The 22,500-nt window shown below is 35.6% G+C and overlaps 1 protein-coding gene and 1 non-coding gene across 9 annotated transcripts in view; both read right to left on the bottom strand.

The window, feature by feature from the left end:
- TEX14 (testis expressed 14, intercellular bridge forming factor) overlaps positions 1-22,500 on the bottom strand; it is a 141,901-nt gene that overhangs the window by 112,577 nt on the left and 6,824 nt on the right. For 4 of the 8 annotated variants that reach the window (XM_031966495.1, XM_031966492.1, XM_031966494.1 and 1 more), the window contains exons 1-2: positions 13,262-13,548; positions 5,928-6,064 (exon numbers count right to left, since the gene is read on the bottom strand). In XM_031966495.1, the coding sequence (XP_031822355.1) occupies positions 5,928-6,064; positions 13,262-13,317 (193 nt within the window). In that variant the 5' untranslated portion in view covers positions 13,318-13,548. Of the gene's footprint in view, positions 1-5,927; positions 6,065-13,261; positions 13,551-22,500 lie in introns of those variants that run through there. The other 4 variants (XR_004233889.1, XR_004233888.1, XR_004233887.1 and 1 more) reach the window with 3 other exon arrangements.
- On the bottom strand, positions 1,480-1,696 carry LOC111720481. Its single transcript, XR_002770156.1, has one exon. It is a non-coding gene; the product is annotated as a small nucleolar RNA U3 (small nucleolar RNA).

Below are 22,500 nucleotides of genomic sequence, written 5' to 3' on the forward strand. Positions count from 1 at the left end.
AAAAGGCTGAAGTATCAGCATCCCAGAATCCTGGTATATTCATGTTCAGAGTCTTATTTTTAGTATTTCTTTTGTGTGTAGGAATAAATTGCATGTTCCAAACCTGATTTTATTGTACATTGAGTACTTTTTTATTCCACCCTCACTTTTAAGGATAGGGGAAAGGAGATGTGGGGAAAAAAGGGAGCCCAGTATCTCTTTGATTAGAGTCCCACTTCTTTTACCCTGAAACCAGTCCAAATTGTACACTTGGATACAGAGCATAAATACATTACACCAGCAATCCTAGGGGTTCAGCAACCATTCCCCTCAAGATTAGAAAATCTCTACAATCAGATGAAAACCCCATACACCTCAGCCTACAAATCGGTCTGTTGCTTCCTAAATTCATTTATCACATACTGATTACCTCTTCCATGTTTGCTAAAATGTGGGTAATACCAAAGATGGCAAATTCAAGAAAAGAAGGTCCTACAATTCATCTGAAATTGTCCAAGGAATATGAATGATCCTGAAGCTGAGTACTTCTGAAACAACGGAGACAAAATTGGGAGAAGAGAAATAGGAAAAATACCTTGTGTAAGTGTAGGGTGAAGTAAATTTACATACAAACGGGGATTTATGAGCATCTGTGTAGATAAATGTAAAGAAAGTAGTGAGATGCTGAATATGAAAAAGAAAAAAATATAAGGACAGAGATCCTGAATGATTCAAGAATGATGCCAATTATCATCTAAAACATAGATTAAAGGCTTAGTTTTGGATAAAGATCCTTTCCCTTTCAAACTTTTCTTACTGCTTTTATACATCTTTCAAGACTTATCAAACCAAGAATTAGCATAATTTTTGTAAGGAAGGAATACTGCTATTTTCTAAAATGGGAACAGGAATTTCTAACAGGAATAAAAAAAAATGCTCAACATCACTATTATTGGGACTTTTAGCTACAGCAGTAAAATCAGAAAAAACGTAAGGGAAAAGGCCAAAGCAAAGAAGCAAAATTATTTCACCTTATATATAATTAACATAACAGCATTTAAAGAAGAAAATACCAGAGAATCTAATCATTCCAGTATCTCTGCCAAGGAAATCCCAAAAATGGGATCATAAAAAGTTCCACATCAATTACAGAATAAAAAAAAAAAAAAAAAGCCCCAAGAGTCACCATCAATTCTATATACTTATTACTAATAAAAGACAAAGATGCAGAGTGTGGAAAAGAAACACTCAACAAACAATATGCTCTAAATGCCGTGTTGGCAATTTGACATGCTGCATCTTGTTATCCAGAATCAGAAAAATAAAAGTATAATTACAAAAAGAAAAAGGACTCAGAAAAATAAGTGGCCACAAATAAAAAAAGTAACAAAACATACCCAAAGCCAGACAGCAAGATATATCTATGTCTAAAGCAAATATCGTAATTACTACGAAGTCCCTAACGTACACTTCTTTTCGCAAACAAAGAAAATATTGAGGGCCACTCAGCCTGCGTTCCCTTCCTCTCACCCAACCCGAAGGAAGGGAAGAACGATCATCAATGGCAAGTGACAGCTGCTGAGAAGCAGCACCACAAGCCGGCTTCACGCTCAGAAGAGAACGCTCCAGCTCCTCCTCGTGGTTACCTCCGTGCTACACTTTCAGCCACAATTCTCTAGTCACATACTATAGAAATGATCCCTGAAAGTATAGTCTTAACCAACACTGCTCTGACGCGCCCGCCACAGACGATCCCGCACTCTGTTAGCTTACGGCTACTTTTCCACGGAACCCCGACTCCCCCCAGCCGACGCTAAGCAGCTTCTTCGAAAAGCACAAGAATACGCAAACCGCAAACAGCTGTTCCCCTAACCAGAAGCGGTCCCCAAATTCTGAAAGCTTCACGGGTGCTAATTAGCATACTGCCTCCGGACAGCCAATCACGCGCGGTAGCTGCTCTTTAACCCAAACCTCGGGCGAAGGGACAAGCTTCGAGTTCTCGCGATGTTCTAGAGAGAAGGTAGGGCCCAGCTTTCTTCAATCCGACTAGGGTGATGCGTGGCCCTGAGTTTAGGATCCCCCTAGAGCTCTGAAAATAATAATTGAGAGCAGCTTCTAGACGAGAATCGCGGAGAACTTCCCTACAACTTAAAAATTTTGCGTGTCTCTCTCACTAAAATAAACCATCTTCCTGACAGGGCTTTATTTTCAGAGTAGCCCTGCTCTCTCAGCTTTGGGGCTTCACTTTTGAAGGGACTAATAATTATCTCCTGTGTTCCATAAATAAGAAAATAGACCAAGGGATTCAATTCAATTCCACAAACCTTTATGCTATTTTGTATCAGATCTGTGGTGGGTACTGATGATGTAAACAGACATTTTGGGAAAACTGATGTGACCTTTGCGGGAAGGGGCGATATAAACTGTGTCCTCCTTGGGGAGACTCCCAAACCCTGGGAAAAGCATACCTTTCCCAGACAAAGCCCCCTCCCCAAGTTAAGTGGTTTCATTCAATTGGAGATCTTAGTCAAATCACCCTCTATTGAAATTGAGATCTTTCTGGGGTGGCCCTGGTTTCCTTCAGGGAATTCCCAGACTGGGGAAAAAACCTTCAAACTCCCAATTAAGTGATTTTATTCCATTGGAAAACTCTGCCTAATGGTTCTCTATTGATTAGCCCAAATAGCTCCCCATTTACCCAGGCCAACATTTACCCATATAACCAGGGTCTCTGTTAACACACCTTTGCCAAATTCCTAATGAGGAGTTTTGCCCACTAAGAGAACTTCTTCTTAGAGAACAATAAACTTCCCCTTTTCTGCCACTCAGATTTTGGGTTTGTGAATTCTTTAGCATTGGACCTGTGCCAATCAGAGGGCATTCCCCACCCCAATTTTCACATCTCTTCACTGCCACTAGCCTCATCACACACATCCACACATATAACTCATATTTAATAACTATGTGGCCTGTATAAATCACTTACATTTTCTAGATTTCGGCTCCACAAAATAAGGGAGTAGACTAGATAATACTTTTAAGATTCCTTCTAACTCTAAATCTGTCCTCCCAGGATCTCTATTTTCCATCAGTACAGGCACACAGTTTGGTTTTTAAAGTCTTTCAAAACCATGATCCATTTTACCTTTCCAGAATACTATAAATAATTCCTTTTCATTCTCACATAAAGTAACTTTTTTACTGTCTCTCATACATGGCACCCTATCTCTTGGATCTCCACAATCTTGCACTGGTGATGAGAGAAATAATGTTCTTATGTTAATAATTGATTATTAATTAAGATTTAGGTTTTCCCTATTTCCTCATTCAGAGGAATTTGGGCAATCATATCTATTAGCAGACTCTGTAGATTAGGGGTCCTCAAATCATGGCCTGCAGGCCAAATGCAGCAGCTGAGGACATTTATCCCCCTCACCCACGGCTATGAAGTTTCTTTATTTAAAGGGCCACAAAACAAAGTTTTTGTTTTTACTATAGTCCGGCCCTCCAACAGTCTGAGGGACAGTGAACTGGCCCCCTATTTAAAAAAAGGACCCCTGCTGTTGATTATATAGCCAGGGTCTGCTGATAGATATGATCGCCCAAATCCTGACACATACTTGGGTGGGGTCCCACTCAATAAGAAAACCTTAGAAAGATAATCTATTCTAAGTGAATTCTGGCCCATTGTTGTTATTTTTATTTGGTCAGATTTCAGTGGAAGTAGATCCCTTTGTCTAGATTGCCCAAAACAGGGTGGTCTTGATGTGGGAAAGATTCCTTTCTTTAAGATTCCTACCCCCTCCTAGTTAATGTAATTACCCTTTAACTCACAAATCCTGGTCCCTTTATATTCCAATAGAAGATTAGGGCTTGTCCCAGCCCCACCTAGATCTGAGCCAACTTTGGGACTCCACCCCAAAGCCCCTCGGGCTAAATCTCCATTATAAAAGGGACATGCTGGGACCCTCTCTTTGCAAAGGTCCCAAACATGCTAGTTATGTTAGGACCCTCTGTCCAGCCTTCACCTATTTCCTTAACTATGCTTTAACCTTGCTTCAACTCCATAATAAACCTCTTTTGTCAATCTAACTTTCAGGCCAATAAATGGCTTTATTGGGGACTTGTGCATGCTACTAGACCTCATTTACCAACATGTCCTTGTGCTGAATCTAAGAGGGTTGCAGAGGAGTTCTGTTTGACTCCCTGTACCCCAAACATGCCACTAGACCTCAACTAAACCCTAATTTCATTTAGGTACCCCAAATCTAGACCTCATCAGTCTGGGTAGAGATAAGTGTCAGTTAGGTCCTGTGAGCCCTTTCTTAGAATAAGCCCACCTGATTACAATATTCATTCTCTTGGTTTTGGTTTTGCTGAGGCAAATGGAGTTAAGTGATTTGCAACGTGCCCACGGTCACACAGTTAGGAAGTATTAAATATATCAGGCTGAATGTGAACTCAGGTCCTCCTGACTTAAGGGCCAGTGCTCTATCCACTGTGCCACCTAGCTCCCCATCTCTCATTAATTGTTAATCAGAGTTAACTTCCATTTGTTGAGAATACCTCTTTCAAGAGCATATAATGTTGAGCAGCTTCCATGATTTGTCTTTGGCTCAGGAAAGAAAGCCAAATGACCATTATTTTATTAATTATCTATTATCCATAATTAGTAAATACCCAGAAACTGTTTCTTGAATTTTTCTTTTATCAGTTCTTCATGCTTCAAATAAGCATTCCTTCCTCATTTCTACATATTAGAATTCCTAATCCTGATCCCCTAATTTCTATTTCCTTCCTCTCCAAATTATGTTCTCTTCTTTTCACTTTTGTTTTTGTATACCTAGCATAATGTCTAGCACACAGTAAAAGCTTTAAACAATTCCTGCTGATTGATTTTATTTAATTTTTCATACTTTTCATATATCTGAAGAAAAATTTTTGTTAAGCTTCATTATTGATCTTCAAGAAGAATAAGAAAACTAAACCTGCAAATTACAGAGGTTCCTTATAGAGGAATGATAACTTAAATAATTAGAGGTCAGAGGTGGAATTTGAACTCAACTCTTAGCAACTCTAAATCCTGTATTGTTTTGTATTAGAACATATTTATACAAAAGGAAAAAAAAAATCATGATCTTTGCCCCTACCTCCCCCCAAAAACTAAAGGAAAGCAGCAACTTATTTTCTGCTTTTTTCCCCATCTAGGGTAAAGAACTATTATTAATGACAGTTACATAACCTACCCTAATCCCAAATGACATCTAGTCACTCCTAATTTTTCTTCAATGAACAAAATGGAGTGAAATGCCATAATATGTGACTATGTACACATTTTAGTATCTTCATGATTTCAAAATACTTTTATATCACCACAAAATCCTCTTATATATGATTCAACTCTATATTAGAATTACAATTCCTTGGGAATCAATACAATTATGATTTAGTTCTGTAATGTCATTTTCAACTGATTTCGAAATGAAATAAATCATATTTTCAGGGTTTCATTTTACAAATGAGGAAACTGAAGCCCAGAAAGGTCCATGGTCACTTGATAAGGTTAATAAATTTATTGCAAGTGGCACAGCTGAAATTTGAACCCAGATCATGTTAGGGTTCCAGTACTCTTTAATGTATGATGTTCTTAAGGTGAAGTCATATCTACTGTTTAAGAATTCTTTTTAAGCAAAATTTTAATGACAGGCTTGCCATACTTGGCAAAGCTTCATTTAAAAACATTTTTTTAGCATGCTTCTTAAAACCTCTATTTGAGTAATACAGAGTAATCTTTTAAAAAATGTAACCACATTTTATCAAGATTTCCAATTCAGGACTTCCCAAGGAATTATTTTTTGTAGTACAGTATCTTTGATTTTGCCTCCATATTTTAATCTATTTACTGATATTATGAATCTTATTTCTTAACATATCTATATTGTGCTTACCTTTCTTTAGAATTTTTTTCACTTTAACATAGTTTCCTTGTTTGACATATTCATGGAACTGAGCTTCCAGAGAGTCATTCCTTAATGAACCAAGCTGTACAGGGCAGGGGATTGGAAGCTGAACAGCTCGTGACATCCTGTTCTCACACACACATGTACACAAAAGAAACAAAAAATCTTTTAATTGATGAAAATATATTAGAAATAGAATGCATCAAATTACTCAGTTTACTAATGACAACCCTTTCCCTTAAATTAACATTAGGGAAAGTCCTGAATATTAAAGATCATACCACAAAAAAATTTAGAAGACAAAGAAAACACAGTAATAAAATTTTATTTTAAAAATCATTAGGTTAAAGAAAAAAATCTCTAATTATAAAAACATATATTTTAAAATTCCATGAATTTAATGGCTAGTAAATAAAGAGTACTTAATTTTCCATTAAAATTCTCTTTTTTATTTGGCATGATATGGAGTTGATCCAGGACTCTCTAATCCTCTGCCAAGTCTTACAAAGATTTGAAAGGCTTCCAGTATTGCACAGATACTGAAAAAATCAAACAGAAAGTTCTGGGAAAGCTACTTAACCATATTCTAGAGGCTCATCAATAAGTAAGGGGGGAGGGGTCATTTTTGAAATGCTGAAGTAAAATTTAAATAGCTGCAAATAAAATAGGGAATATGGGATTATAGACCTAAGTAAAAACTAACAGGTTTTGATCAAAACTTGACAAAAAGGTTAGGGTGAAAAAAGCAGTGCAATTTAGTTCTCACACTTAACTCATAAATTGAAGAAGAGTACTAGAACAAGTGTCATTGGTAAAACCAAGAAGAAATTCTATTAGGTCCCCTTTTCCTGTCCAAGGGGAATAGGGGAGATAAAAGAGTGCTAAGGATACCAGGGAAGGGGTCCAGTCTGAATGGATCAAAGAAGCTTTCTATGTGTGTGAAGACAAGGCTGAGGCCTGTAACTATGTACAAAATAGAGTCCAAGACAAGGGTGAATACAGCTGTCACCGACTCTGTCTGAGATTACAGAGCCTTCCACTGGGAAGATGGAGCTGAGGAAAAGAAAAGAGAAAAAAGATCATGGATCCACACTTCTGTCTTTCTGACCCTGAGGAGGGTTTCTGATGTAGAGAGACTAGAGTCAGTAGCTGTCTACCAAAGTTCAAATACCAAGATACCAAAGTTAAATCTCACATAAGACTTGGCAACTACCACTATAAAGGAGGAGAGAGATCAGAATGCAATATTTCTAATGGCAAAGATAAAGACGTTCAAAATCCAAGCATTATGTACCCAAGTATAATCTTACAGGGGACAAATGAGCTTTCACTCAAAAAGGATTTTAAAGCATTTCTGATTAAAAAAAAAAAAAAGACCCACAGCTAACTAGGAACTTTAAAAAGCAAACCAAATTATCAAGAACAACATTTTAAAAACTCCAGTGAAGCAATGATTAAAAACTATAAAAGGACAAAGAATTTATATTCTTTTTTTTTTTGTTATCATCAATGAGAATTTATTAGTCATTTATGTTGTTCCAGGCACAGTACGATGTTCTTTTTTATTTTATTTATTTTTTTTTTATTTTAATAGCCTTTTATTTACAGGTTATATGTATGGGTAACTTTACAGCATTGACAATTGCCAAACCTCTTGTTCCAATTTTTCCCCTCCTTTCCCCCACCCCCTCTCCCAGATGGCAGGATGACCAGGAGATGTTAAATATATTAAAAATAAATTAGATACACAATAAGTATACATGACCAAACCATTATTTTGCTGAACAAAAAGAATCGGACTCTGAAATATTGTACAATTAGCCTGTGAAGGAAATCAAAAATGCAGGTGGGCAAAAATATAGGGATTGGGAATTCGATGTAATGGTTCTTAGTCATCTCCCAGAGAAAGAATTTATATTCTAATAGGGAAAAGAAAAACTTATCTCAGAACCATGTCATCAAAAGTCATAGAATCGGTTAGACAAGATGGAGGGCCTAGAAAAAGTTTTGTTCTGTTTTAATAGTTTTAAAAGAAAAAAGAAAAAAGGAGGTAAGAAGAAATGTAATTAGGGAAAAGGAAAATAGAATAGAAGATCTCACATTATCAAGGTGCTAAAGAAGAAAAACAGGAAGAAATTACTTTTACATAAATATCTCATACCATTTACCAAGATATGTTCCAAATGGATACCGTACTTAGAGATAAACAGGTTACATTACAAACACATTAGAGGAGCAAGTAGGAAATACCCACTATTACAACTATGGATGGGGATGGTATTTGTGACCCAATGAGGAAATTTGTCAAGAAACAAATAAAACTTTAATTATATAAAATCAAAAAGATTTTGTGCAAAATAAAAATTATTGCATTTAAAATGAGAACAGAACAGTTAACTGGGGAAGTGGGAGGAACTTTACAGCAAGTTTTTCTGATAAAGGTCTCATTTCAAAGATATATAAAGAACTGATTCAAATTTATAAGAGGTGTTCCCAAATGGTAAATGGTCAAAGGATATGAACAGTTATTTCTTAAAGGAAGAAATACAAGTTATTAACAGATATTTTAAAATGTTCTAAATCATCATTAAAGAAATACAAATTAAAATGAGTTTAAGATTCTTCTTCATCCCTATCAGACTGACAAAGATGACAAAAAGAAAATTGATCATTGTTGGAAAGTTTTCAGGAAAATAAAATCACTAAAGCACTACTGACAGAGTTATGAATTATCCAAACAGTATGGGAAGCAATTTGGTTCCTTATCCAAAAACTCAACTAAAACTTGCGAGTCACCAATAGCAAACACCAAAGAATTGAAAAAAAGGGCAAAAGAACAAAAAAGATTATGATTCTTTTTTATAGTAGCAAAGTATTGGAAACCCAACAATTGGGCAATTTTTGGACAAATTATACTATGTGAACATAATAAAATATTGTTGACATAAGAAATGAAAAAAAGGATTTCCTCAGAGAAATATAGTAAGACTTGCATGAACTGATGCAAAGTGAAGTTTAAGTAATACCCTGGAGAATGATTTATACAGTAATAACAAAATGTAAAAACAAACATCTAAGAAAGACTTAAAATCCCTAATCAATGTATTGACTAACCATTATATTATTACACATATTAGATGATAACCATGCTCTCTACTCCTGGTAGTGCGATGATAAAGTACAAAATGATACAACCAATGTGGAGACTGTTTCACCTGACTTTGTGATAATGACTTGTGGCCTTGGTTTTCCGTTAAACTAGGGGGAAGGGAGTTACAATGGGAAAAATGGGCTAGCAATGAGGTTACTAACATTTTTTTTTAATGTTAAAATGTAATGCTGAAGAAACTGAGCAAGACAGAGATTAGAGACCAATTCAATAATTTATTAAATGGAGAGAAATACTGGGACCAATGCATCCATGTTGATCACAGGGCTAGACCAGACTATCATCTCAGAGTCTAACCCCAGTATCAAGACAGCAAGCCTTTTATGGAATAACAAAAACAATGACAAAATGGAGGGACCTAGGTGGGGATAACCTAGGATAGGGAGGTTACTGATATTCTAATGACATTAAGGAATGTCTATAAAACCTTTTTCTCAACCATTAAGAGGGGATGGTTATAACCTAAGGCAGAATTACGAAATAGGACAATTGGAGGAACTGGTCATCCCATTAAAAGGGAACTTTGATATAACAAAAAGAGGGACACTGAAGCATTTTAGAAATGCACAAAAGTCAACAGGAAACAGAAGAATTTTGAAAATAATGTTTCCTTATATACCTGGAAGAAGAAAGCTGTAAGTGGCAAAAATTCGCAGCTTCATGTGCAATCTTTTTTTTTTTTCTGTTTTGTTTCATATATGAAAAAAATCTTTTTTGAGCTTAAGATCAGAATTTTTTAAAAATAAAGATTAAAAAAAGTTTTCACCCACAGTTCTAGCATACCCTAAAGCAGAATAATTATTGAGGATTATTAATTTTTATTAGAATATACTATATAAGTATAATCTATAAATATCATAGAGCCTGCAAACTGGTTTGGTGATGATGTGGGAAAGATTCCTTTCTAGATTCCCACCCCCTTGTAGTTAATAATGTAAATTACCCTTTAACTCACAAATCCTGGTCTCTTTGAATTCCAATAGAAGATCTGGACCTGTCCCAGCCCCACCGGGATCTGAGCCAACTTTGGGGCTACACCCAAAAGCCCCTCGAGCTAAATCTCCCATTATAAAAGGGAGACGCTGGGACCCTCCTCTTTGCAGAGATTCCAAACATGTTAGCCATGTGAGGATCCTCTGTCCACTGGACCCTCTGTCCAGTGCCCTTCTTATCTCTGATCTTTGCCTATACTTTAACCTTGCTTACCCAATGATAAACCTCTTTTATCAATCTAGCTCTCAGACCAATAAATGCTTTTATTGGGGACTCACACCGCTACTAGACTTCATTTACCACCGTATCCTTGCGCCGAATCCAGGGGGGTTGCAGGGGAGCTCCATTTGGCTCCCTATACCCTGAACCTGCCACTAGACCTCAACTAAACCCTTATTTAATTTAGGTGCCCCAGATCTAGACCTCAACAGTAAGGGATTAAATAAGAAATTTGGGGAATTGTAAACAATGACAGTTTTATTTTTTATTTTGCTTATTTGCTTATTATTTGCTTTATTTTGCTTAATTCCCAGATCCATGAACTCTCCTATCCAAGCTCCTAATGGTCATCAGGGTAAGTAGGAAGGGTTCTCATTTAAGGTCATTAAGAACAAGTACAAACATCTACAGTCATCTAGAGAGTCAGACTCATTCCCAAACTGTCTTTTCTCCCTTCAATTCCTCCCCATTACATTGTTCAAAGATCCTAATCTCAAAGTATACACCTGCAATTTAGAACACATGATGCCGTGGATGAAACTTGTTTCTCCTTAAATCTGTAAAATTATCACTCTGAATTTGTGTCCTTTTTTTTGGTCAGAGGTGCAGGTCCAATGTGAAAGAATTCACGAACCCGAAATATTAGAGGCAAAAAAGGAAATCTTATTGGTACTGAGAAGCCAGCTTTGCTAGGAAGTCTGACTTCCCTCAGTGGCAAGGTCCTGGCAGAGAATTAACAAGAGGTTTCACTGAGAAGAGGGTTTCTTCACAATGGCAAGCGTCCTAGTAAGCAGATGTGTCAAGAGGGGAGCTTGGCAAAGAATACTATTTTGGACTCCTGCAAAAATATGGAGTTTATAATTGTTGTTTATAGAAGTCTGAGGCTAAAACTTACAACTGAAAAGAAAGCCAATGAATGCCCCCAGGCCTAGATACTCATCTTGGACTTTTAGCCACTCAATATCAGGCCTAGATCTCCAATTGAATGAAAATCACTTTGAAGGTTTCCTGAATGAGAATCCAGCTATCCAAAAATCAATGGAAGGGGGGGGGAGAGGGTGATTTGACTCAGAAAAGCCCAGCCTGGAAAATATATCTTCTCTTAGACTCTCTGGGGTCTGGAAGCCGGAATCTCCCTTCTTTTACAGATCAAAAGGGGACACAATTTCAGAGTGTTAATTTTACAGATCAAAAGAGGACACAGTTTCACCCCCATCATCAATACCCTTTCTATGCCTCAGTCACTGCCCCAGACACCTAGTAGCATTGAGAAAAATGGTGAAACATTAATGACATCATCAGAAATGAGAATATCCTTTGGTAAGTATCATAAGGATACAGATACATTCTGTTCATGGACTATCTTTTGGATATCTGGAACTCTGGCTTCAGCACAAAATCATCCATTTAGAAAGTACTACTGTTAAATAGTGCAGAAATGAACAAGAGGGCCTGATTACTTCTTTTGCACTACTACATAAAATTAATGAAATTCTAAATAAAATTAATTCAGTAATGAACAAATAAAAAAATGTTAAAGTTCTGATGTAATCCTTTCTCTTAGCTTGGCAAAGGTGGAAAACTCACTGTTGGGAGAAGTTGAAAGAAGAAAAGCATGCTAATTCATTGCTGGTGAAACTGAATTGTTCAAAATTCATTCTGGGAAACAATATGGAATTATACAAGAAACATTAACATGTTCACACTTTTTAATCTGCTTAGATCATGTTCTAAAGAGGTTATTGCTAACAAGAAAAGAACACATATGTGCAAAAAATTGTAAGAAGAAGAACCTGGAAGCAAAAGGGGGTTGACAACTCAAGAAAGATTGAACAAATTATGGCATATGAATGTGATAGATTATGTTATTGGACTACAAAGTAGTACAAACATGAAATCAGAGAAACAGGAGAAAACAGTTAAAAGAACAATGAATCAAGAGTGTATAGCTCGAAATTCAATGTTGAGAAGGCAATAAAATTTTGTCAAATAAGAAAACTTCAGGCTATAAACTCCTTTTTTGTTAATAAGCAACAGACTATTAAAATGAGGGGGATACTTTATAGGTGCGGGAAGGGTTGTGTTACTAGAAGCTTTCTTTTTTATGTATTTTTTATTTGTTTTAAAGCTTTTTGTTTTCAAAACACATGCATAGATAGTTTTAAACATTCAATCCTGCAAAACCGTAGGTTCCAAATTTGTTCCTTCCCTCTCTCTATTCTCTCCGCTAGAAAGCAATTAATCCAATATATAGATTAATGGATAAATCAGTGCTGGAAAAATCATCTTCATGACCATAGCACCTGTCTTAACCAAATAAATATGATAGTTTTGTCTCTATTTCCTATCACCCTCTGGCACCAACACTTTGAACATTCACCACACTAAATCTAGTCACTCCTGTAAGATCTGATTTCTGGATAGCTATACACACCAAGGGATTAAAACTCTCCTCCAATGTTAAAGGCCTTGAGGAAATATCCTCCAAGTAGTTGTATATGAAGAAAGAAAATTATTTTTTAGCCCAAGGAACCTTCCCTTCATTTACTTATTCCACAACTCCTATATCAATCAAGATTCCTTTCTGAAGGTTTCACCAGTTTTACACTCTTTCTCCAGATAAGACATTTCCATATCAGTTTCTCACTGTATTAAAATTAGCTCCATCCTGATAGTTATATATGCCATTATGGCTGCAAATCTTAAGATAGGAATACTCTTTGGTTTCTAGAAGCTTTGAGCTGGTCATGGTGATCCAGATATATTAACCTTAGAAATTTTCCCAAATGTCACAAATGGTGACACATAATTTGTGAGTGTAGGTGGAAGGGAGAAGAAAGTAAATTGTCCAAGTTCAAAACTATGACCTCAAGTTCAAATTCTAGCTAGCTACAATCTCTCAGAGTACCAGTTTTTTTAATCTATAGAATTTAGTACCTACCTCCAATGTATAGTAACCACGGGATTTTGTAAAGAGTACGAATAGAGCACCTTCATTTTGATACCTCTCCTACACGTTCACACTCTGAGCACTGTTTGCACATGGTCACCAATAACTTATCCTTTCAGGAGCAACTGATGCCCTAAAGAGAACAGCGAAAAATCTTCTAGATATCTGCTGGAATTTTGGAGATGTAGAGCACCCATAAGGGTGAGCCCTGACCAACCTACATGCTGCTCTTTGATCTATATATTCCATACCCTTACTGCCTTCTCATTTACATTCCTCATATTCCTATTCCACCATAAAAGGGTCTTATTCCCCTATAAAGTACAGAACAACTGACATCATAATTGACTTTGTGATGAAATAGAGGTATGCCTGGGATTAAGATATTAAGGCACTTGGCTAGATCTTTCCACAAAACATGTTAGTATTTTTTGTGATTTGAAATTCCTGTTTCATTTTTGATGACTCTATTTTATTATGTTTTACTGCAGATATCTTCACTCTCCTCCTATTCCTTTACAGAACTAATTAGCAATATATCCTTATGGTAAGGGCTTCTTGTTTTGGTGTAAAGAGCCAGGCTGACAGATATGAGAGTCTTAGTAAGGCCCAGATTCAAATTCTACTTCAGATAGTCACTGGCTGTATATGGCTGTGGGCAAGTCAATTAACCTCTCAGCCTTAATTTTCTCAATACTGAGATTAAAATTTATCCCACCTAAAATAAGAGAGACTGAGGCAGAAGTCTGAGTCAAAGGCACTTTATTAGAGTCCGTGGTCCCCTCTAATGAAGTGGACCTCAGGTCTTTTCCTCAATCTGAGATAACACCTTCTTCCAGGGCTCTATTTTTATACAACTGGATGTCCAGCCATTCTGGAACAGTTATACCAAATATAGAATAATTCCATTGAATAAGTAAAATAATTTGTCAGCAGGGTCACAAATTGGATGAAGCAAGAATTTCTCCACACAAGGAGGACAAGCTTCACCTTGATTTTGGCAGGAAGAAATGGTGCAAGCTGTCACAGATAGTGACATAAGTGGCCATATGATGGTCATCTGCTCCCATTGGACAACTGCTTGGTTTGGAGGTACAAAAACATCTTGGAGGTCTTTCTACGTAGTATCTGTCATGTTGGGCTTGGTCACAATGGTAAGGATAAAACAAGGATGGAGAACTTTTACTTAATTTCCTATAGTTAAGCAAGTGAACTTTGAATCTGTAGCTCCCAGCTCTGGGGCCTTATATATAGAACTCTAAACATGGTTTATCAAATTGATTAATACTGATTAATATTGATTATAGAGTTAGAGGTCCAAATGAATTATTTCTTTCAAATTATATAATTTCTGGAAACTGCTATGGTCAGCAATTATTATTCATGTTGTTAAAGCCTTAATTCGTTATTATTCCCCCCACTTTTATCATTTCTTTCCTTAGCTATAAAATAAGGAAAATAATAGCTGTAGTTCCTATCTCCAAGAGCTACTGTGAAGTTCAAATGAAGGAAAGATTGTAGTGCTTTGCAAGCTTAAAGATATTGTCCACTCTTCTGCTTTCATCAATGTGAATAACTTTTAGGCTAGAAATTCTTTTCACCAATGCATATCAGCATCTTGTCTCAGAATGCTGCCCAGGACTACTGAAAAGAGAAAGTGGTCTTCTCCAAGATTTATTCTCCATCTTCTGCTTCTCAAAGTGCTGTATCAATGCCAGTTAATTATTATATTGCAACCATACTGAGATATTAATTATTCCCCATATTTAAATGATATTCTCTCTTTCCCCATGAATTTGTTCAAGCTGTCAATCCTCCTCATTTGCACTAGAATTTATTATTTTTTTAAAGTTCAGTTTAATGTAACCTATTTAACATGTATAGGATTGCTTGCCATCTGGGGAAGGGGGTGGAGGGAGGGAAGGGAAAAATCAGAACAGAAGTGAGTGCAAGGGATAATGTTGTAAAAAATTACCCTGGCATGGGTTCTGTCAATAAAAAGTTATTAAAAATAAATAAATAAATAAAGTTCAGTTCTTAGAGCAACCCTCCCTAAAATCCTAAAACAGTTCTTGGGGCTATCTTCTCAAATTTTTCTGGGTCAACCTTGATACTAGTCACCAAGTCTCTAAGCCTTCCTCAGTACTATAGAGGTTATTCCCAGATAAGACCATCCTCAAACTGCCAGTGCCTACCTGAGAACACATCTTAACTGCTCCTACCTACCATAAGACAGACTTCTTAGGGTCTTACAGTACACATCATCATCTTTTGTTACCTCCAATCCCTCTATTCCTCAGGTTTTTTTAAAGCACTATCATCCTCAGCTCACTTTAAATTTTTTTTTCCCCATTAGAATGTAAACTCCTTGAGATTAGGAACTATCTTGTTTTGATGTTTTTTGTGTTCCCAGCACTTTAAACAGTAATTGTCACACAATAAACATTTAGTAAATGCTCTATTTTCTTCTACCTATCTGACCTCTCCTTTTCAATCTCCTTTGATGGATCTACATTCAAGACAACCCTACTAATCATGGATGTCCCTTCTCTATTTTCACTTAGTGATTTGCTCTCATAAAATCTCTCAAAGATTCAATTATCATCTCTATGTAGATGATTCTCAAATCAATATGACAGTTCTAATCTCACACCGGAATTTGTTTGCCATCACCAATTGCCTCTTCAACATGTTGAATTCAGTATGTCCAAAACAGAACTCATTATTTTCCCCACATTTCATCCTTGAGCCTTCTCTTCTCAACTTCTTATTTCTATGCAAAGTACCACCATCCTCCTGGTCACCCAGGCTTATCAATCTGTGTCATCTTTGAGTCCTTGCTCATTCAACCCATATGTTCATTCTTCAATTCAAAACATCGAGGGTGATGCCATGTGTTAATGAATGTATTTGTAGAGGAAAAGGTCTAACATTAAAGGGAATGAGAGAAAGCTTCCTACAGGAGGTGAGTTTAGAGCTGAATCTTAAAAGAAGTCAAGAAAAAGAGGAAGCAGAATTGAAAAGGGAGAGTATTCCAGAAATGGACAACATTTCCCCAGGGAAAAATTAGCTCCTTCATCATAGTATATTGAAATACAGATGTTTAACAGGTTTTCCACTTGGACATGCACTTCAGAATGTGTTTCACTCAACGGATCCAACCATTCTGGAGAACAATTTGGAATTATGCCCAAAGGGCTATCAAACTGTGCAGACCTTTTGATCCAGCAATGTTTCTACTGTATATCCCAAAGAAATCTTTTTTTTTTTTAATTTAATAGCCTTTTATTTACAGGTGATATGCATGGGTAACTTTACAGCATTAACAATTGCCAAACCTCTTGTTCCAATTTTTCACCTCTTACCCCCCACTCCCTCCCCCAGATGGCAGGATGACCAGTAGATGTTAAGTACATTAAAATATAAATTAGATACACAATAAGTATACATGACCAAAACGTTATTTTGCTGTACAAAAAAAATCAGACTTTGAAATATTGTACAATTAGCTTGTGAAGGAAATCAAAAATGCAGGTGGGCATAAATATAGGGATTGGGAATTCAATGTAATGGTTTTTAGTCATCTCCCAGAGTTCTTTCTCTGGGCGTAGCTGGTTCAGTTCATTACTGCTCCATTGGAAATGATTTGGTTGATCTCCTTGCTGAGGATGGCCAGGTCCATCAGAACTGGTCATCATATAGTATTGTTGTTGAAGTATATAATGATCTCCTGGTCCTGCTCATTTCACTCAGCATCAGTTCGTGTGTCTCTCCAGGCCTTTCTGAAATCATCCTGTTGGTCATTTCTTACAGAACAGTAATATTCCATAATATTCATATACCACAATTTATTCAGCCATTCTCCAACAGATGGGCATCCATTCAGTTTCCAGTTTCTAGCCACTACAAAAAGGGCTGCCACAAACATTCGTGCACATACAGGTCCCTTTCCCTTTTTTATAATCTCTTTTATCCCAAAGAAATCTTAAAAGGGGGTAAGAGACCCACATGTGCAAAAATGTTTGTGGTAGCCTTTTTTGTGGGGAAAGGAACTGGAAACTGAGTGGAAGCCTATCACTTGAAGAATGGCTGAATAAGTAATGGTATATGAATATTACTGTTCTATAAGAAACGATCAGCAGGATAATTTCAGAGAGGCCTGGAAAGATTTACATGAACTGATGCTAAGTGAAATGAGCAGGACCAGGAGATCATTATATACTTCAACAACAATACTATGTGATGCTCAATTCTGACAGTTGTGGGTCTTTCCAATAATGAGATAATTCAGACCAGTTTCAATGATCTTGTGATGATGAGAGTCATCTACACCCAGAGAAAGAACTGGGAACTGAGTGCAAATCACAACATAGCATTTTCACTCTTTTTGTTGTGGTCTACTTGAATTTTAATTTTTTATTTTTATTTTTTGATCTGATTTTTGTTGTGCAGCAAGATAATTGTATAAATATGTATGCCTATATTGGATTTAATATATATATTTTACCATGTTTAACATATGTTGGATTATATGCCATCTAGGCGAGGGCATGGGTTGAAGGGGAAAAAAACTGGAACACCAAGTTTTTCAAGGGTCAGTGTTGAAAAATTATCCTTGCATGTGTTTTGAAAATAAAAAACTTCAATAAAAAATGTTTTACTCCCAGTGGACCTTAGAATAATTTTTCTTAAAATATGTCTCACCTTTATCATTTCAGAATGGGTCTTCTAACTGTTTCTGATCTAGAGGGTTCCCAGAAGGGTTCCTTCTCTCTTCCTATTTTGTCTTTGCTAAATGAGTAATAAAATTCCTTACCTTTCAAGTTTCAGTTGTTAAACCTATTATAGAGCAAAAGAATATGATCTAAACTAGGGAGCCTCCCAATCTAGTTATCATAGTGATTGATTCATTGTCCTAAGAGACAATCCTACTGAGCAGAATTAGAATTCAACTCATTACAACAAAATTCTGTGTTCTGCACTGGAGATACAAGGATAGACATCTTCTAAATTGTAGTTGGAGAGCAAAAGGAGCTGAAGAAAGTAACTCATACATTTTATTTTGTAAACCACTGATATAGTTATGACCTTCAAATTTGCTGATCCTTACAGGAGCTTACCAATATTAAAAAAGTACCTAGAAGTAAAACACAAGTAAAATTTTATCGTGGTTTCTGCTCTAGTTAGTCCTAACTAGTTCTTCTAGAACTCTGGATAAAATTTCTTTGTGAAAATGCAGTTTCTAGATAGGCAGTACATTTATTACATTACATTTAGTATACTGCCATATTTATTACCACATAGAATTTATTAATTATATGCTTTATTTTCAATCCTTTAGTTATACTTATCAACAAACATTTGATAAACTACTATGTGCTAAACAATGAAGATACAAGGAAAGGAATATCAAGGATGTATATTATTGTATCCTATTAAGGATGCAAATAGGGAAACGATCCTCAAAACATGCAATACTCAGATAATTAGGCTATGTGTTTAATTAATGACTTTGATAATGTTCCTGTTGAAAATTCTTTGTATGCCCAAGATGGTCATTATCTAGTCCGATTCATACAAGGACACTGATAAAGATCTTTGAACCATGAGGTCCTTGAACATATATAGTGGAAGTAGGGGTATACAGTTATAAAAAAACTAATATAGAAGAGCATTTCATGAGAATCTGAAGACAGAAGTAGAGATTATTGAATTTGGAGATGGGGAAGTTGTGAAACTATAGTACCTGAATTGGTCCTTGAAAGAGGAAGGGATGGATGGAGACAAAACAGTATAGAAATGGGGTAAATCCATTTTTTTGCTGGAATTCAAGAGTATGAGAAAGTAAACAGTATGACATAAGACTAGAAAGATAAGTTGGCAAATTGCAGATGACTATGAATGCCAAATAATACAATTTATTCAATTTGCATCTGACTATCATTAAAAGGTTATGAGTGGAAGAGCAAGATTTTTATAATGATGTAAAGAAAAGTGACTTTGGGTGGGAAGAATGGACTGGAAATCAGACAGAACAGATTCAAGGTAGCCAATTAAAAACTATTAAAATAGTCTAGAAGTAAAGTGATAAGGGCTTGAACCAGAAAAATGGCAATAGAATTAGAAAGGAAATTAAATACATTGATTATTGAGGAAGAATTAACACTTGGAAACTGAATGGATATGGGGAAAAGTTAAAGGGAAAAATCAAGAATGAATTAAAAGTTACGAGTCTGAATGACAGTACTTTGTGGATGGAATTGTGAACTGATCCAACCATTCTGGAGAACAATTTGGAACTGTGCTCAAAGGGAATAAATACCCTTTGATCCAGCAGTGTCTCTCTACTGGGCCTATATCCTAAAGGGATCACAAAAAAAAAAAAAAAAAAAAAGAAAAAGGGCCTATGTGTACAAAAATGTTTGTAGCATCCCTTTTTGTCGTGGCAAGAAACTGGAAACTGAGTTCGTCCATCAGTTGAAGAATGGCTGAATAAATTATGGCATATGAATGTTATGGAATATTATTGTTCTATAAGAAATAATCTACAAGATCATTTCAGAGAAGCCTGGAGAGACTTACATGAAATGATGCTACATGAAGTGAGTAGAACTAGGAGAACATTGTACACAACAGCAACAAGATTATACAGTGATCAATTCTGATGGACATGTTTCTTTTCAACAGTGAAGTGATTCAGGCCAATTCCAATGGTGTTGTGATGAAGAAAGCCATCTGCACCCAGAGAAAGGACTGTGGGAACTGAGTGTGGATCACAACATAGTCATTTTTGGAGTTTTTTGGTTATTTGCTAGCATTTTCTTTTCTTTCTCATTTCCCCCCCTCCCTTTTAATCTGATTTTTCTTATGCACCATGATAATTATGGAAATATGTATGGAAATAGAACTGTACATGTTTAACATATTGTATTACTTACCATCTAGGAAAGGAGGTGGGGGAAAGAGAAAGAAAAGAAATTTGGACACAAGGTTTTGAGAAAACATGAATGTTGAAAATTATGCATATCTTGAAAATAAAAGGCTTTAATTAAAAAGAAGTCTGAGTGACTGAGAAAGTATTGTCAAGAGAGAAGTATAGAATTTAAAGGAAGGACAGGTTTGGGGCAAGGTGAAGCATTTAGTTTTTCACAAGTTGAGTTTGAGATGCTGAAGTGATATCCAAAAGGAAGAGATACAGAACCAGAAATTTGGAAAAAAGTTGGAAATGGACACTTGTAAGTCATAGGCATAGAAATAATAATGAAGTCAAGTGAAAAAATAAGATTACCAGAGAAAGACTGCAGAAATTGAAGAGGAACAAGGACAGAACTGTGGCAGAAAGCAATTTTTAAGCAAGAAGAGAATAAGGATTCAGAAAAATAGAAAAAGAAAAAGGAAATAGAACCATAAGAATTCAAAAAAATAGCAACCAAGGAAATGGAATCAAGAAAAAAAAGGTCGTTATGAATTGTGTCAAATGTCTCAAAGAACTTAAAAAAAAAGACTTCTACATTTAACAAGATAATCTGTGAATTTTTTTTTTTTGAGCATGAAGAATACAGAAAATCATGGAATGATCATAATGTAATTATTTAAACAACATTTGCTAAACACTCTGCTAATAAATGCTGGGGATACAAAAAATGGAAAAAGACAGTCCCAGCTCTCAAAGAATTTATAATCTAACAGGAAAAAAAAACATGTAAATAAATCTGTACAAACAAGCTATATGAAGAGCAAAAAGGAAATAAATAGGGAGGATGGAAGGGGGAGGGAAGCACTAGAATTGAGAGGAATTGGGGGAGGCTTCCATAGAAGGTGGGATTTTAATTGGAACTTTAAGAAAGCCAGGAAGGTGGGTGGAGGGTGAGCATTCCAGGTATAGAGGATAGTTCAAAAAATTCCAGGAGGCAGGGATAGAGTATCTTGTTCATAGAAGAGGTAGGAAATCATTACTGGATAGATGAGTTTATAGTGGGAAGTAAGGTATAATACGACTAAAAAGGTAAAGTAAACGGAGCTAGAAAAACAATATACAGATATATAATAAATAGAAACTGAATGTTGAGAAATTATAAATAATAAGTTTGGCTCCAAAAAAATGATCTAAGATAACACCCCGTGACCCCATACCTTTGTAGAGGTTGAGGTTGACAAATATGAATCATTTACAAATAATATTAGAATTTTTCAGTGTTGATCAGTCTTATTAAATCTTTTTTTCCTTCATCCATTTTTCTTTATTTTTAAGACATTCTTTGTTATATATAAAATGAATGGTTCTCTGGGATGAAGGAGAAAGTACAATACATAAGGAAATCTAAATGAAGAAAATGTAAGAACAAAAGATATCAATAAAAAAATCTATTTTTAAAAAGAGGAGTTTCAGTAAAGTGGTGAGAACTGAAGATAGACTGCAAGGAGTTGGGAAAAAATGACAGCTTGAAAAGATAGCAGTAGAGAAATTATTTTTAGAGTAGGGAAGAGCTTGTTTGCAGGAAACTGGAAGCTATATCACATACCTTATTTTTCTGCAATCTAACAATAATCTTGTGAAGTAGATAGGGTTGGCATTTCATTTTATGAATCATGAAAGGTTTAGAATTAAGGAACTTTTCTAGTCATCCAGCTAATTTAAGGCTTCAGGAATAGAACCCAGTGCTAGCATTAATGGCTACATAGGAACAAGGTCCTTTATTGAGAACAGAGCATAGGCAGAGGAGCAGTAACTATACCTTTCCTTATATCATACTACCTTGAAAGAACTGAAAACCTCCATATCTCAACTTAGGATGGTTCCTACAATGTAGGTATAAATGAAAAAACTGAGGGGCAGCCAGATAAGATATGCAAGAATATCTAATATTGTCATACTAAATCCCTAATGACAAATAATTTGAATCCCTAAATCCAAGACTTTTTTTATTCTCTCAATTTTTATATGCTTTACATATTACATACTTATGATACATTACACTTTTTATCTTTCAATGCTTTAGTTATCGTGTTAAAATCCTGTCAGAAATATTAAATCCATCATTTTCAAACCATAATGCAATAAAAATTGCATTTGATAAAATTATTTGGAAATTAAATAATCTAATCCTAAAGAATCAGTGGGGCAAAGAAACAGTAATTTCTTTTTTAAAAATAATAATAAATAGCCTTTTACTTCAAAATACATGCAAAGATAATTTTCAACATTTACTCTTGCAAAACCTTGTGTTCTA

Source organism: Sarcophilus harrisii, chromosome 4 (genome assembly GCF_902635505.1).
Source record: "Sarcophilus harrisii chromosome 4, mSarHar1.11, whole genome shotgun sequence".
In the NCBI taxonomy this organism is placed as follows: domain Eukaryota; kingdom Metazoa; phylum Chordata; class Mammalia; order Dasyuromorphia; family Dasyuridae; genus Sarcophilus; species Sarcophilus harrisii.